Source organism: Hemibagrus wyckioides, linkage group LG25 (genome assembly GCF_019097595.1).
Source record: "Hemibagrus wyckioides isolate EC202008001 linkage group LG25, SWU_Hwy_1.0, whole genome shotgun sequence".
NCBI lineage: Eukaryota > Metazoa > Chordata > Actinopteri > Siluriformes > Bagridae > Hemibagrus > Hemibagrus wyckioides.
In genome coordinates, this window is record NC_080734.1 from 12,989,730 (window position 1) to 13,008,557 (window position 18,828).

Below are 18,828 nucleotides of genomic sequence, written 5' to 3' on the forward strand. Positions count from 1 at the left end.
ACGAATGACCTGAGCATTCCTAATAAAGTGGCAGGTGAAGGTAAGTAATAGATCGTTATATCCTGGCGCATTTTCTTCTATTTCTTTTAATTATTACATTTTTTTATCATTTGAGGTTTACTGCTATAGCACTTGCAGCAACATTGATATAAAATAAGGTTGATTATTATCATGATTATTAAGTAAATGACACAGTCTCAGCTCTGTGCACATTACACTCATTATTCATTATTCTGGGACGTAGTAGTGTCCTGTTTGGATGTGAAGCTAAATGGGGAGTCTGAGCTGAGCATATAGACGTGCTGTTTAATGTTAAGGTGTGTTCATCAGGCAGGGAAATGATGTCAGGTGGATGCATGGATACATTGCCTTTTCTTGTAGGGGATGTTGACAGATTATTTTTCCATTTCATTAATGTTAATGTGGCATACTGTGTACTGGCTATGGCTGTAGACTGCAGTATGGCAGTAGCATGATGCCTATAAAGATGTTTGTTCTACTAGCTGACACAGTCAATTATTAGACGTGTATAATGTATAAATACACCTATTGGCCACGGCTAGAATGATCTACTCGTGTTTAGCAGCCAGACTGACAGATCGGCCAATGTTTAATCACCGGTTGACAGCCACAAAGACGAGCATGTTTTCATTCACAATTAATTAAAGAACACAAGGCCATGTTCAGTAATGAGACGTACACACAAGTTGGAGGTCTGCAGAACACTGTCACTTATGAGCCGATGGTTTCTTCTAGTTTTTATTATTATCATTATGCAGGCGTCAGTGTGTCTGTTTAATCATTCTTAATGTGTGTGTGTGTGCAGTAGTGGTGCCTGCATTAATAATTTTGAGTAAATGACAGTAGCCAGGCTAAATCGATGCACAGGAAAAGATAAAGGCATGAGTAATAACAGCTCTCTCCATTTTTAATCAGTGTCTTGCGGTGTCCAGACATTACGGTTGTGATCATAAGTATCGCTGATGTACTCAGAATTTTGGTAAACACTTCATTTTTTAAAAAGAAAATAACTAAAAAAATAAATCAATCAATCAATAAATAAATATTTATTAAAGCTGTCTAGGCTGGAAAATTTTCATATATCAATAAACTGAATTTCATACCCGTATAATTTTTTTATATCGTCTTTGAAAGAGATGTTCAATCATCATATTTCGAATCAATATCTTGAGACATGAAATTAAATATAAACCACTGGAGAAATGCAAAAAATAAAAAATCCACGTGTGAAGTTTAGAATTTTTGAAGGGTTGTTTGGACACATACACATCTTAACATTTAAATTAAAGCAAATAAATAAATACATTTATCCCAAAAGACTCCATACAAAGAGGAAATTAAAACACACAGAGTCATCTCTTTCGCTCATGATGAACTCATCTGGGGTTATGCCTGTATTTACATTTTGTGGGCTTTCCTTTAAACAATCTTTGTGCTGTATCTTTTCCTCCATTATGTCTTTCGTTTGTTTAATTCATTTTTAGCAGCAAAAAACAAATTTTTAGATGCATAAGCAAAAACTGCCTGGCATCATAGCTGCCTTAAATGACTTAATAATAATAATAATAATAATAATAATAATAATAAATATTATTATAAAAAGTTATAATAATAAATATTCTGACTACTATTATGATATGCTACTTCAACAATATCTACTATAATATAATATAATATAATATAATATAATATAATATAATATAATATAATATAATATAATATAATATAATATAATATAATATAATATAATATAATATAATATAATATAATATAATATAATATAATATAATATAATAATCCTTTTTTTAGTCCCACAAAGTGCTTTTCTCATCAATAAGAAATGAAATGAACTGTAATAGAAGTTAAAGCAGTTGAATAAGTTGTGTGAAAATCTCTATAAAACTCACAGAATCCCCTGAAACCTCTCTTGATGGCCTGGAAATAAAGTGCTTAAACATTTCATTAAACAAATGTTTGCAGTGTTTTAGTTATTTCTGCACGTAATAGCACCACCCTGATGGAATCTGCTAATCAGCATATCGGTCAGCTTTGTGCAGATTTGGCCGGTAGTGTTATCTGATGAAGTATAGCTTTATTATATGTCATTAATGCATCTCGCTGTGCTGTTGTTTAGATGCTTTTTGCCAGTGTTACTTTAGAAAGGCAAAACTGTCTCTCAGCAGTATTAATAACTAGAGCTATTAGAGTGGAGCCGAGTGAACCTAGAGGGAAAGAATCACAGCAGCTCGTGGCTCAGGCACATCAAAATGACGGATCGGCTGCTGCCACGCTCCTGATGGATCTGGCGTCGCGTACGGCTGCTGGCACTTCTCCTGTTCTGTGCAGCCTGCTAGGTACCTTTTGTGTGTATGTGTGTGTGTGGGGACCGGTGGCCTCAGAATGCATATATACCACACCGCTCTTTGGGTTTCCATTGGAGACGAGAACACAAAGGCCGAAGGGCGTCTTCTCCCTTACAAGGCGAGGCCTTTGGTTTATCTGTGCAATAATCCCCCACAGTGTGAACACTTTCTCTATAGAGAGGGCTTGAGAGAGCACTCCCTTTCCCAACCTACATATGAGAAAGGGCTCTTTATGGATTACGCTGAGCACCAGTGCTTTATAACGCTGTGATGGAGACCAAAAGTTTTCAGAAGAATCCCAGAAAAACGTCTCAAGCTATGGGACGACGGAGGACGGAGTCAGAAACGTAGTGCCTCTTTATCACTTAGCACTTACACATACAAGGTAATGTAAACTGCTTCAGAAAGTTAAATACAGCATTAAAGTACATAATAACGAATGTCCGTGTAAGATGAAACCTGGCTGCTGACTCTACCGTGTAAATATGGAATATTCCAGAAAGCGTAGCTGTTAGCACTGCTGCGTTATTTGATTTGGACTCTCATGGATCGTCTCCTTGCTTTGGCTCACTTTCTTATTAAGTTATCATCTGCCTATTAGAATAATTTGAGCGAGGAATATCAGGTTGGTTATGCTAACACATGTGCAAAACCACTGTCTGTAGATATTTTATTCCACTTTCTCACTCTGTGACTGATGATCAGGATCTGTCTGCTTTTATCCACGATCTCTCAGACAAAAAGCTCTAGTGTATCAAGCACTCTTTCTTTTGATATACAGCTCGCTTCTTTTCTTTACAGTCTATCAGCCATTGTGTGTCTATGTATGTTATCCTCTTATGTACTTGACCTTACAGGTAGCTTGTCTCAGAGAATGAATTTCGTAACTGCTCCTCTATTCATACTATAACTGGCTTTTTATCTGGTCAATGAGGTGTTTAAAGACTTTTGTGTGATATTGCAATACAAGAAATAAACTCTGCTTTTGTGATCAGGTATAACTAGTAACCTTCAAGGACAGTTTTTAACACAAACGTGTCATGATAGCTCAGCATCTGCAGTTTATATATATATATATATATATATATATTTTTTTTTAATAATTTTAATAATTTTTCTGATGATAATTTGACCCTCAAGATACTGCACTGGGTTAAAGATAAACAGATTTGGGTCAGTTGGAAACTGGGTCTAATATGAACTAATCCAGCATGGGGTGTTTTAATCCAGCGAGGTTGGGTTCGAATCCAAATTGTGCGTAAAAATAACTACATTTCTGAGTTGTAGACACCCACGTTGTCATGGTTACAGTGTGTGCGTCGTATGAGCTCCTTCTTTTTTTTTATTTCGGCACAAAAGAAGCATCATGCAGCGCCATTTCTCGACAATAACACCTAGCGTAATGCCTTACTCCACTAAAACACCATGATATCATATCAGCGTAATCACCAGCGAAGAATAGCAAGGGCAGGATTAGCGTATACTTCACTTCACTCCTAGCCGAGAAGCCAAGATAATATTACAGGAGGTATTTTTTTTAAACCAGCTATATAAATAAATTAAGTAGACATGTACCAAAATTAACCTTAACTATAAATTAAATTATGTACAAAAGTAATCTAATCGTTAACAAATTTCGAACCAAAAAAAAAATACTAATTTGTCTTTATTATTATTATTTTTTCTTATTATTATTTCAAGAAGCCATCAGCCATTTTTCCCCCTAAAATAATGTTAGCTAATGTGCTTCTTCTCAGCAGGCTAATAAAGCGAACTATAATTACAAATAGCTTACTGCAGACAGGATGTCTAATTAATAAAGAAATATAATACTAAATGGTTCAACAAAATCAAGCTCTAAAAATATGCTCTAAATTTTAAAGTCAGATTATTGTAAACAGACACAAAGATTTCTTACAGTTAAATCTGATTGCTTTTACTCCAGACTTGGCGCAGTGGAAAATTCCAGAAAAAGTCCCTGTTCTCTTTCAGGTCCTCATCCCAAACCCTGTATGCTTCCCCTTTATCAGCCAACATTTCACATTTTTTTTAATGTGTATATTTCAAAAATATTTACAATCTAACATTTAGAAATATTTAATTTGCTATAAATACTGAATAAATAGTTAAAAACAAAATCACTTATTTCCAAAATAATATTTTGGAATAGCTTTATATACAAATGTTCTGTATAAATAAAATTAAACAATATTTACATAAAATTTAGATATACAATTAGCCTTTAAATATATATTTGTTATTATTTATTTATTGATTTACTGATTTATTTATATATATATATATATATATATATATATATATATATATATATATATATATATATATATATATATATATATATATTATAAATAAATTCTAAAAAAAAAAAAAATAAGTATACATGAATTTATAGGTTTCACTTTTTTGTAATTGCAGATTTTTAAAAATTATTTAATTATTGTTTAACCAATTGTTTTTTCCATATTAACAGCTTTTACGTGCACTTTTTTTTTCAGTGCTCTCATATTCTTCCTTAATATCCTACACCTTTCTGAAATGTGCAGCTTAATGAATAATTAATAACATAACCCTCTAATTGTGCTTTTTATCCTCTGCCTCAACACAAGACATATAATGAGATAATATTTCAGACACTACAGTTCAATTACACTGAAAATGTATGTAGATTTTGGTTACTGAAGGAGAGAAAAAAAACATATTTTTAAACACTTTATTTATTTGTTTGTTTATCTAGTTACTTAATTATTTATCTATTTAGTTTTTTTTATTTATTTCTTTATGAGCATTTCTCAAGTAATTAAATAATATTGATTTCTGTTTTTACATCTAGTCTCACACACACACACACACACACACTAATGCGTGAAATCTTAAGCACCTTAATTATTTTTAATACTATTTCTGTCATAGACATATTTCTTTGATGACTTCTGTGATCAGTAAAACACATTTTTAAATGAAATACAGCAAAACATTGCTGTACCGACAAAATGAAATGTTACAGACAAATATTTATTAAATTCATTAAGTATCATTTCAGACTGAAAACATAATGCTGTCGAGGTTTATCTCCTGAAGAACTCTGAGGAACAACTTACCAGCCAGTTCCTTTATAAAAATGCACAGTGTACCTGATACAGATTACTGATTATAAAAAAAATTAAAGAGAGAGAGAGAGAGAGAGAGCAAAGCACGAAAACACTGAATATTGACTTTCAATACGTTTATTACTGTTTAATTACGACTGCTCTTTATAGTAGATTGTAGAATGTAGAAATGTTTCACTTCAGTATTTCTCAAGACATCTTTATAGCTTTATAGCAAGTCTTGTACATCATACTGTACAGAAACAGTTAAGGAGAAGGTAGTACAATATATGAGAATATTACTGTATATAAAGCAATAATGATAACATGTCAGTGTTGCCAAATAACTGCTGCATTAACGACCTATTAGCTGTAAAAAATCTGACTTCTTGTTATCATTTTAAACCTCTGCACAGATTCCAGCATCTGTTTTGCTGTATGATATCTTTCTATGCTTATTTCAGATTAATTAAAATCCATAATAGCTATCCATTGATCTGGATTTTGAACTGAATATTTTACAACTATGTCCTCTGTGTAGGATTGATTTCTCACTCCAGACTCAGGCGGAGACTCTAGCTCCTTCTCTGAGGTGTGATTGTGTTCATCGGTCCATTAAAAAATGATCAAGTTAAAACATTCAGTACATTTTTAACCATTCTCATTCATTTCTGGAAAGAAAACAAAAGTTTAAGACCCCATATATATATTTCATGTAATGAAATTGCTAATACAGTAAGAATTGTATAAATATATAAATATATATTCAGTAACAGATCATGCGGATTTGCATCTTAAGTACAATAATATGTTAAACGTACAAACCCTCGCTCATTTATTTACATTAAAAGCATAGAACAGCTCATCAGACTTTCACTCCTCTCACCTTCCTCACTTTCTTCTCTAAGTGTTAATTTAAACAGCGGAGGTGGAATACTAGCAGCACTTCCCGCATATCTTAGTGCATAAGTGTGTGTGTGTGTATATGCCGCAGGCTGTTTCATGCTCCGCACTAATGATGTTCTGTTCCTCGCTGGGCCTTGACCCTCCACTTATACACCGCAATTTTCTTTTCTATCAGCCATGTCCACCAACTTCGCGGGAGAACCATTGTTCAACTGCAGCTAAAGTCCCTCATTTCTCTGTGACTGCCTCTCTTTTATTCGGTCTGCAAGTGAATTGGGTGTTCTCTGCGACATGAGATTGGAGGTGAAAGCCATGTCGGTCACACACCCACACACACACACACACATGTGCACAATGGCTGCTCCAGTTACATTGAAAATCTTATAAATACAAAGACTCAACTGGATGACTATTTCCATCAAGTGTGCGATATCAAGGTGAAACAGACATGCATTCCTGTTACTGTTGTTGTTATAACTGATACACACCGATGTTTAATGCAGATGTCCCAACATCTAAGGTTTAGCTATAGTATTAATGCGAGACACTGAAGACTATGAGTTTCTGCTGTTTGAAGAGCTCTGACCGAATGTCATTTAAATTCAACCAGTGGAAAAGCCAATTAAAGCAAAAAAGAATGTAGGGATGTGAAGAGACACACTTGTGTGGTTACGGATTTAATCCAGGTGAAATCTGACCTGTGAATTCGCAAACCTTTATCTTATGAGCCGGTAGAAACCAAGATGTACGTATTGCAAGTGCTATTTGGTTTATTATAAAAATATAGGAGTTTTGTTATTATTAAACAGCGATTTCACCTGAATTTGCATCACCATTTTCCTCTCATAAGAAATTGGTGCCTCAAACCCTAACATATGCTTAGCATCCTGTGGTACAATTCTGTCCTGTCTCTCTTTCTGCCTACTCCGAGTTTCTTGTTATCGATGTTGGAATATCTGGTAATGTAGCATGTACAGGTCAGTTGTTACCTAATTGCTACTAGAGGTATTGCAAAAGCACAAGGATTGAAAATCTTTCTAACAATAGCAGATGGAGTAGTGCAAGACACATAGGATTGAAGTTGGAGCTAGACAACTTTCTTTGCAGGTGCATTCAGGAATAGTCAATCATCCATTCTCTATTAGTGAAGTGGCCATTTGGTTCAGCTTGTCATTATCATTGCCAGTGTGTGTGTATCTCCTCGCTCCATACCACACAATCCTATTATGTGGGTATCCTTGGACAAATTTGAAATAGCTTCGTACATTTAACACAGTTCAATCTATCCTCATGCCTGTAAGCTATGTTTGGCATTTCGCCTGTGTTGACAAACCCAACGTTCTGTCATATTTTCTTTAGTGGCTTTGGTGGAGTTTGAAATGCCAAATTCACCTCTTTCAACCGCCGCACGCACTCGACCGCCGAGTTTGTTGTGCATTTCATTTTGTAGCAGAGTTGTATTTTTTATTCATCGCTAATTAGTAATAAAATCATGTGGAGAAAATAGTCCAGGAATAGACCTCGGATTTAAGCGGCTTTTTTACTGGAAGTAGGTTGTGCGGGTTTTATTAGGTAACAATCTGCAGAGTTTAACAGCGCTGTTAAAGCTCATCATGCAAAATGGACTTTCATTTCAAATGCATTAAAGTATCATGTGCCACATATATACGAGTTTCTGGATTCGTAGATTAAACTGCTGTAAAAAAAATAGCAGATAAAAAACGTTGCAGGGGGCTATAATAACGATAACAACAGCAGTACTATTCATACTACTATTACTACTACTACTAATACTACTACTACTACTAATAATAATAATAATAATAATAATAATAATAAGCTTTAATAGCAAAACAGAATGTTGGCTTTGTACAAGCCAGCCAATATACATATATATATATATATATATATATATATATATATATATATATATATATATATATATATATATATATATATATATATATAATCAATAAATAAATAAAACAGCAGCAACATTACTATTCTTGCTACTCCTATTATAAATAACAATAATAATAATAATAATAATAATAATAATAATAATAATAATAAACATCATTATAACAATAATAAATAACGCCAGTAAATAAATAAATACAACAGCAGCAACATTTCTATTCTTGCTACTCCTACTATAAATAAAAATAATAATAATAATAATAATAATAAACATAATCATAACAATAATAATAATAATAAATAAGGCCAATAAATAAATAAATACAATAGCAGCAACATTACTATTCTTGCTGCTAATATTATAAATACGGTTAAAATAATTTTTAGTAATAATTTTTGTTGTATTTATTATTTATTATCATTATAGTATATGTCAGTTACTCTGAGCTTTCCAGCAGACATCTATAAGGCTTCTGTAAATATACAGTATACCTGAACATCATTAGTCTTGTTTGTTCTCAGGGATATATCATGAGCCAAAGTGTTGAGAGGAGAAATATGCTAGGTTCCTCCCTCGGTACAGTGAGTGTGCTCTGCAGTCAGTAGCTCTTGACCTTGCACTGCCCCTCTTTTAAATTTTGACGGGGAAGTTCACTTTACAGAGCCTCATTAAACACTGGAGCCACTTCCTCTTCGGCTCATAGCTTTTCCAGCTTTTTTTTTTTTTTTTTTTGATCATTTAGCTCATTTACATATCTATACTGCACATTTTTCAGTGGGATACTTTTGTCTGTTCTTTTGCATAGTCACTTCTAGTGTAGTTTCCTCGTTAAAACAATAAAGAGCAGACAGCGAAGCATCAGAATGACACTAGGAACACTTTAGGGTTAAAATAGAGATGGTAAAATCGTGTGTTCTGTCTGCTGGATTGTTTACTTTGTTTGTTTTGTGCTAGAGCGCATCTGCCTCAGCCTGCTGGGCTGATTTTAATAGGAAAGAACAAATCATATTTTGAAGGTGCTAATACTTCAGATAAAGGCGTTTTCCTACTGGAACATTGGAATATGTCTTTCCGGTCTTGCAGTTTGGAAATTTTCGAGGTGCACCGCTATTGTAATGGTGTATTGATTATGTGTCTCGTACTGAGCATTTAATCAAACACAAACATGTTTGCTTTTCTACCAGCTTACCTCAGATTTATTACAGATGATGACTACATGAGCTTTTGCATTCAGTATGTCAGCTTATAAAACACAGATAAAAGGAGAGAGAGAGAGAGAGAGAGAGACAGACTTTAACACTTGAGTCTATTGTGTTTTTGCACATCAGGAAATTGAATTTGTGTATTGTGCACTGGTTGATCTGTGCCTTTATCCATCTCCAGCATGTCCAGTATCTTATATTATTTATATTTCTGTAGGAACAATGTTTGGTTGATTCGTGTCCTTCTGTTTGATTGAAGTGTTTTTTTCGTCAAGCTTAAAATATTCAGCTCATAGCCTATGTAGGTCAACCAGTTGTGGGTCTCGTGCCAAGTCTCAATGTCATCTGTATACACTGTGATACTGTAATTCAACGATGTTTTTTAACCTCTAAAGAACTGTTTTCCTGCTAGCCAATGTACGCTGTGTTTCATTGTTGCCTGTTGTTGCATTATTTCTGATGTGTGTCTGTTTGTTATATATTATTGTCTAATGTTCTGTGCATTTTTCTCCTTTTCTCTTATAGAGAATTTGCCGATTTGTTGGCCACATGTTTTTTTATTTTTCAGTTCTCTCTGTGTTTTCTGTTCATTATAAAACATGTATTTCTAAAACAGTATTTGGCATTGTCTGTTTTTTTTTTTCTTTGTTCTACAGAGATGTTGAAGGAGCTGAACCAGCAACGCAGAGAGAAAGAATTTACAGACCTGAAAATTGTAGTTGAAGGCAAAGAGTTTGAAGTCCACCAAAATGTTCTAGCTTCCTGCAGCTTGTATTTCAAGGACCTGGTGAAAAGGTTTGCCTTTCTTCCCTTCTCACCAGACGTCGATCCGAAGCATTCTTTTCATAGGGCACATTTGTGTGGGTTTTTTTTCCTTGCCTCCCCCTCTCTCTCTTGCAGGTTGTGTGAAGACTATCGCAGGGCCAGCAGCCATTCCTTCTCCCCCTCAAATGAATGTATCTCAAAATGGGGGGAAAAAAGTCAACTTTTGTCTTTTCCCTTTTTTTTTCCCTCCTCTCTAATTTAGAGTGCATTAGCAAGTAACAAAGTGTTCCATGACTGCTGGATCTTAGTAAAAAGGATCTCTTATGAACTAAAATGGCCTTTCTAAAAGAATACCTTATTGTGAATATTGATATTATCCTCCACTAGCTGTGTGGTGTCTGTCATGTGGCTATGGCGCCAGCTTTGTCAGCTATTTTATCAGTACATACAGTGTATAGGGCATAAAGAAAAAGCATTCCCATTCTTCTGGTAAATATTCATGCTCCAATGAATGGTAGAAAAAGCACTCAGTTACAAACAAAAGGAAAGAACGCAGCTCCTTTCCTGCACTTTGCTGAATCATTACCTTCACAGGTCAGAGCCATCTACTGTACTTACTGCTGAAGAGCAGAATTTTATATATTACTTCCTCGATATTGCATTTGTCTACTCACATTGCGAACTCGCAGAGTTTTTATGATTATTCAGTCGTTTTATATTCCTGGCAGTGCGTTTATTGACATTAAGCAGGTTAACAGGCTAGTAAGGGAGGCATTTGTTTGTGTGTGTGGGAACAGTGTGTGTGTGAGTGGGTGTGAACTCGTTTAGCCATGCTTGCTTGCATGCATGCATTCATTTACACTATGTTTTTTTCCACTTACCTGTACATATTTCTGCTTGCTATCTCTGTATGATAGATTGACTAGCTAGTAGTTTGTAACCGCGGTGCATTTCCCATTGTGGATAAAAAACGATTGGCACAGAGAAGTGTTTAATACTAACATCACAATGTGGACTCGTGAACCTGCTCTCGTTTTAATGCACCTAGATTTAGATGGATAGGTTACCTGGAAGCAAAAGTTTGATTAACAATTGTTCTATATGTAAAGCTAGTCGCTGTGGAGTTTTTTTAAAAAGCACCAGCGTTTAGTAAAGGATGAATGGATAGAAACTCATTGTCGAAGCAAGAAGGTCAGTGAAATGAAACCTCATCAGAAGCGTCGACACACACACGCTTGTCACAGCGAGCAGCAAGCAATTAATTAATATCTTCCTCAAACCGGACTGTTTATGTCTTTGTGCCCATGCCAAAGGTTTTATGACAGTGACCTTGCAACGAAGAGTTTTACCTTTAATCAATTTAATCACTCTTTCACCAAATCCGAACAGACAACACTGTGCTGCAGAATCGTAGGTAGACTTAATCACCTTAAGGATACTGGCCTTATTACATCCCGTGCTGGCCGCACTGTGTATAGAGTGACGTACTTCAAATCTAATGAATTGAATCTATGACCTTCTCTATCATCTCTAGCCGTGCTGCTAAGCTTTGCATTGTGTGTGTGTGTGTGTTTGTTATTCATTTTAATATTAAAAAATATATTTTGTCTTAAAGAGGTCAGTGTAGGTGGGAAGTGTCTTTGTATTAAATAATCTAAGTAGATTATTTTTAGCTCACTGCTGGGTTGCACTCACTATATAGGGTGTGTGTGTGTTAAAGTAAATACTTTCAGAACTATACTGATTATCCTGCTCCTTAAACTCCTTAACTTTCACTATCCTCAAAGATTCCAGTGTTTTTCAAGCTAATCTCTATCTACATCTACTGTAGTTTATGTGTGATTAAATTGAGCAATATTTTTCGACATGTTTTTCTGTAATAAGGAAAAAGACAGACATTTAAAACATACCTACAGCAGATATCTAAGGGCAGCTTTTGGGACATGAATGTCTGTTTAAATCTTCATGTAACATGAACAGAAAACTCCAGTACTCCATGGCAGAATGGGATGATTTAGTGATATTTCCCAAACAGGAGAAATAAAGGAAAATGTCATTCTGGTTACTTTTTACTCTCTAAAAAGTATTCCCAACTCTGAAAGGATTCATTGATTCATTTTTAGATTTAGAGCAAAATTTACAAATACCTTTGAGTGAAATTTTCCGATAATGTTTCACATAAACGGTTATTGAGTTCCCCTTAATTTTCCCTTAAGAATGAAAGCTCCAGGAAAACAGATTTTCTGCAGGGAAACTTGTCCACTCTTGAGTTCTAATAATCACACATACGCTACAGACGCGGCGATGTGAAGATAAAGTCTGAAAAATGCTTTAACTATGTCGCTTTCCTGTTGTTTGTGACTGTTGTGCATTTCCCATTGTGTAGCATGAAGGATTTTCATTATTATTTCCTCATATGCCAACCCTGATCCTGTTTTATTTACCCGACAATAGGGACTTAATTAATTATTAAACAATGAAGATTATATAAAATACTCATTCAGATCTATTCATACATCTGCTTAAAAGCTATATATGAGGGCATTTTTGAATCCATTCCAGTTATCATCATTTACACCTGAGACGCTCTTGTCCTCTGTTCCCGTCCATTACACCTGGGGATGTTGTGCTGTTTTTCTACTCTTGCGGCCATGCATGAAGTTAATCAGAGGGGGCAGTGTGAGGCATGCTACCTGAAGGATGTAATGCAACTCCCAAATGTGCATGCACACTCCTGTCTGCCAAAAAAAAAATAAATAAATAAATAAAAACTATTACTCTCCCCTTTAGCATCTGTTGCTCGGCACACAGAGATGGATTGCCCTCAGTAATTCCATTTTCCCCTTTGGATTTTCAATAAGTGTGCTTGGTGCCACTTTAATTTATGGGCAGTGCCTCTGCGCCTACCCATCAGTGTGTAATTTGAAACGTGGCAAGCTGTGGGAGCATCTCACACCCCCGCTCTTATTTATTTATATGAAAGCAATGTGTTAGTTTTACTGGAGCTGTGGCATCACAAGAGAGGAAACAAGACAGTGGGAGATTGTTATCATTAATGCTTTAGTGTGGGAAGGGGAAAATGAGGCCCTGCTTCCTCTTTCTCCGGAATTTCATAGGTCGCTCTAAGATATATTTCTAGCAATGAACCTCCTTGTTTATTTACAGCCTTTTCTGTTTTTCACATTAGATTGAATGGCCACCAGACTAATGCCTGGGCCTCACTACAACACTCCGACAATCTTAACCGATAGTGTAAGTGTGCAAGTCCCCAGAGGTAATGACAGACAAATTATTTATTTGTTTATTTATGTATTTATTTGGATCGTTCCTTTAGTCATCATCTCCTTAACACACCTTCATACCAGTTAAGATTATGGGCACGAATGAGTCACAACCATTAACTCTTACACTCAAACCTCTTAGACTCAAACCTCTCAGGAAAACAAATACGACTTCAGGTCAAAACAAGACAGTTCAGCTCTATCGTCACTGGCTATCGGCCTTTCACTTAACAAAGAGATATTATAAATATCAAACATGTTAAACATTTACGCATTTACACACATACATTTTAGTAGAAAAACACACACACACACGCGCGCACACTGAATTCGTTAATCCTGTCTTACAGTAGCAAAAAAAAAATGTTTAAACGTTAGATTGGACAGAGAAAGCCATGATTGAGGGTAATTCAGGGATTTTTGTTTGGATTTGGCATTTTGTTTAAATTAAATTTATACTGGATTGTGAATATGACCAAATTTTTGTCATATTTTTAAAACCTGCCTAAATAATTTGGCGCTTAGTTTTTCAGAAAAAAAAAGAAAAACAAAAACAGTGCTTTGTATTTAGACTGTGTTTGTAGGGTACTTTTATGTAAGTGTAATTCAGTGTGTAATTGCTCATTTGTTTGGGTGTAAACCAAAATTTTCATCCAGCTCCTTTGTTTGTGTGCAGAATTGGATGTGATTTGAATGTATGAATTATCTTAGCCATATAAAATAAGCTATGGCCTGCGTATGCCTTTAAATACAACACACTGATTCATTTTTTCAGCAAGAAAAATAACTCAATAAATGCGGATACTAAATGTACACCAGGCACTTGACATGCCATTATGCAGAGAGCATTATGTAATTAACATAATCAATAGTCTAATAAAAGTAATTAACTATGAGACTTGCTATAACGGAGACATGATCGAATAAAGATTTCCCACAGGCGCACGCTGCTCAGAAACACACGTTTGTTGTAGGTCATACAAGCCAGACATGTTATTTTTAACTTTTAACTATTCACGTGAAATCTGTGAGTGTAAATCAAGTAGTAGTGTTATTAGGAAAGTGTGAAGAAAAATCAATTGTGTGTTTAAAAGGGAATGAGAGCCGTTGATTTGATTAGATATTACAGCAGCATGTCTACTCAGACCTAATGCACTTATTTCAACCTCAAACACTTTTAATAATTATACCGGTCTGTGTCGTGTTTCCACCTGCATCGACGATGCTGAGAAATATTACTGCCACTACCACACACGGTGACAAAACCATGTCTCGTCATCAGGTCTCGCCCTGATTCTGTTTTAAATACCATCTGCAGTGTATTTTCCTTTCTATAAGTGCTTCATCTCACAATGCTGCTGTAGACTCTTCGTTCCTACCACAGTCATGAATACACAATAGAGCCTCATTGTCCCTCAGCTAGAAAGAGTATTGAATATTTCGATACTCCTGAACATCAGGTTTTGATTTAGTGTTGCTAACAAAATGCCAAATCCAAACAAAAATCCCTGAATTACCCTCAATCATGGCTTTCTCTGTCCAATCTAACGTTTAAACATTTTTTTTTTGCTACTGTAAGACAGGATTAACGAATTCAGTGTGCGCGTGTGTGTGTGTTTTTCTACTAAAATGTATGTGTGTTTTGGATATGTCTCTAAAGGAACAATAGCCAGTGACTCCTGGATGTCCACAGCTAAATCTTTATAATAGTCTGCAGCCTCATTGAGGCCAAAATTTGAATAAATCTATTGTTTAGCCTTATTAGGAAACCGTGTGTGTGTGTGTGTGTGTGTGTGTGTGTAAATGTTCCTGTGGAGGAACTAAATGCTTACAGTTTTCTCTTTGTCTTTCTATTGCTTTCATTTTTTTCCTATACCAACATGGTGTATATATATATGCACATTCACACACATGCCACACATACTTTCTCATCCCCTTCTCTCTCTCTCTCTCTCTCTCTCTCTCTCTCTCTCTCTTCCTCTTTCTCTAAAGCCTGCAGTCAGAAGCCACATAAATTCACACTTCTCTCCAAAGCTAGAAAGCGATTTCCATAACAAAAGTGGCCAGACAAAGCAAATTGCTATCCGAGCCAATTCACATTGCACTAATTGACCTGGCTGATGAACATTCTCTTGTTTTATTTCCATCTCCTTGTTTTGTTATTATCCCCCCCCTTCTGTCTTTTCCTCCTCTTCCTCCATAACTTAACCCAGGATTACACCCCCTTCTATTATCTTAAAACCCATCGCCGTGACAATTAGGGAGGAACGAAAATAACAAACTCTGACGTTTTTTGCTTTTCAGGAGGCAGTAACATTGACAGTCTTTTCAGCTGTATCTGCAGAGCCATAATTGCACGTTGTCCTCTTGAGTTGGCCTTCTCCCCCCTTCAAGCCCCGCTCCATATGAAGACTAATAATGTCCTCCACACTCACATGTTCATGCACAGGGGCCATGGTGAAAATGGCAGCCGCGATGTTGATTAGGGTGTTTTGTGCAGGGGGTTTCAGGGCTGCTGGGAGGGAGGGAACAGGAACCGCTCTCTCATTTCAAAAGATCCAGGCCCAGTCATGGAACACGTCCCACTCTCAGAAGAATGGCTGCTGGCACACTGTGGCACAACTAACCTGCCCTTCCCTCTCTCCTCCTCCCTCTGTCCATCACACTTATCACTTCTGTCTGTCTGTCTGTCTGTCTGTTTGTCTGTCCGTCCATACATCTGTCTGTCTGTATGTCCGTCCGTCTGTCTGTCTGTCTGTCTGTCTGCTTGTTTGTCTGTGCATGTTAATTTTCTTTAAAGGGAATATGCTAAATGAAATGCTAATTGCACTCTCTCTAATTTCTGTTCTTTGGCAGTGCTCGCAAAATTAGCCTAAATGTGACACTGTGCGTTAATGACCCTAAAAAATGACTTCTAAATTGCTTTGCTTGTTATCTATACTAGATGTATGCTATATGCAAATCAAAAAAGGCAGTAGCTAATAAATGTGCTGTCAAATAAAATAAAAAACATTGCAAATTTGGATCTAAAAGCCAAATCAAAGCTAAGGTGATATTTTAACTCAGAGCATTTTCCTCCTATTTGCTCCCAGTATCCTTGCAGTAATACAGTATCTGTGTACAGGGGTTTTTGGCATGTCTCAGACGCTGAAACAGAATCAGCTGCTGTCTGGCCATTAATTGCACTCCTCTTGGCCTTGACCTTGACTGGATTATTCTTTCACACAGGGCATAAAACCCTGATGCACACCATTATTCACAGATCCCCGCTGTACACCCTGGGGGCTTATTGCATTTAAACTAATCAGTGCAATTGGATCTGAATGACATCATCACACAGGGGATATAAATCATATTGTGTGGCATATAAATGGAGCTTTGGTCAAGGCTAGTGCTTGTTTATATTATTTCTCAAAGAAACATTGATGGAGTAGTGTTGCCTTTGTCCCATGTCGTCCACCTGCCTTTATGTTCTCCATTAGTGTCCACTTAGACTCTTTGTGTGTATATGCATATGTGTGTAGAAGCATGCTGTGAGTGCAACACAGCAATAATGTGTTGTTCAGTTGCAGGAAACAAAATGAATTAAAAATGAGACCTGCTTTCTTTATGTTTTGTGAGAAATTATCATTTATATGTGCGAAAGGTTCTCTAACCACTACGTCGGTGCCATCAGGTCCCTCGGGGAGACGGGTAGTGGAGAGAAGCTGGAGCTGCAGATGACCAACATCAGTGCCGACGTGCTGGACATGCTCCTGGAGTTTGTGTATACCGGATCACTCGTCATCGACTCAGCCAATGCCAAAACCCTGCTGGAGGCCGCCAACAAATTCCAGTTCAACACATTTTGCAAAGTCTGCGTGTCTTTCTTAGGTAGGAAATCTCATCATCCTCCTCCTCACCTTTGCTCCACCCCTCTAGAGTACTCCATCTCTCTCCTCCATAACTGTTATATGATTTTCACCGTCTGAAATGGTGAAATGTCAAAAGCACCGTCACTCTGCATGTGTGTATAATCCAGCTGTGTTCAGGTAGATCAATATAAGCCAAGCCAGAGGTGGCCGTTTTCCTGTAAAAGGTAGAAAATGCTGAGTGAGAAAGTGTGAGATATCTGAACACAAAACAAACATTTCGGGGGCAAAGCCGAGATGACTTTCTGGAAAGTCAAGGCTATGAAGTTCTATGACTCCTTTAACATTTGACTTGAGAGTGTAGACAAAGACAAAGCGAAACTTTGGTTCAAAAGGTCAGCTGAACAGTCAGACAGGAAGTGAAGGATTACCAGCATCTATTATTGATCTGTTTGCTTTGCTTGTTTTCAGTCTAAAAATGTGTTTTGGCATCATGCAGAGACACCAGGAGATTTATCTAAAGCCCTGCATCAAATGAGGGTAAATCTAGTGCACAACAGAGAAAAGTTGGAAGTTGTTCGCAGCTTTGACAAGAAACGTGCTTCTGTGAAATGCAAAACATTTGATCCAGACAGTAAGACTTGGCGATTCAGTGATAGCACGCAAAACGTAAAACATTTATTCCATTAAGAAAGGTATTGTGTACGGTGTCAAAAAATTGTACTTCTCACAGCTGGGTTTAGGCTACCAGAAGCACGACATTGTAGATTCTGCAAAAAGTTACATGTGTTTATTGAAATCCTGCAGAGAAGCAAGATGTTCAAAAGGCTGTGCAGCTGCAGTGCTGCTACCTCAAGCTAGTAATGACAATCAGGTTCATGTGATTTGTGTGTGTGTGTGTGTGTGTACCTATGTGTAAATGTGTGTCAATGTTCCTACCGTTGCCAGTGCTGGATGGAATGAGGCCTGGACCTCACCATGCGGTTGTCTTCAGCTTGTCCTTTATAGGCCCTGACAGAAAACTTCAGAAGAAGAAAAAATTATGCACTTTTCTCAAGGTGTGAGGGGAGAAGACATCTGACCTGGTTTATAGGAGATGGCAGGCTACAACTCTGCATCATTCCAGACATAATAAAAGCACATCTGTCTCAACCAGACACATGTTGGGCAGTAATGCGTCTGTGTGGACTTCACATGGGCTACATATTTTATGTTTATACAGCTTATGTCACGTTGATTCATCCAGAATATTCTTCCAAAAACCACATGGTCTGCTTTTGTAATATTACAGATGTGACCACAGAAAATGAACACCTTTATTTCACGTTTGTCAGCATGCTAGGTGGAGTAGAGATAGTGGTTGTTTTCGTCTTTTAAATTCACAAAAAGTAGTCCGATGTTTTCATCTAAT

At 36.3% G+C, this 18,828-nt stretch overlaps 1 protein-coding gene across 2 annotated transcripts in view; it reads left to right on the top strand.

Moving 5' to 3' along the window:
* LOC131345641 (kelch-like protein 29) overlaps positions 1-18,828 on the top strand; it is a 183,155-nt gene that overhangs the window by 120,621 nt on the left and 43,706 nt on the right. For both annotated transcript variants that reach the window (XM_058378623.1, XM_058378622.1), the window contains 2 exons: positions 10,177-10,315; positions 17,243-17,439. In XM_058378623.1, the coding sequence (XP_058234606.1) occupies positions 10,177-10,315; positions 17,243-17,439 (336 nt within the window). The remainder of the gene's footprint in view (positions 1-10,176; positions 10,316-17,242; positions 17,440-18,828) is intronic.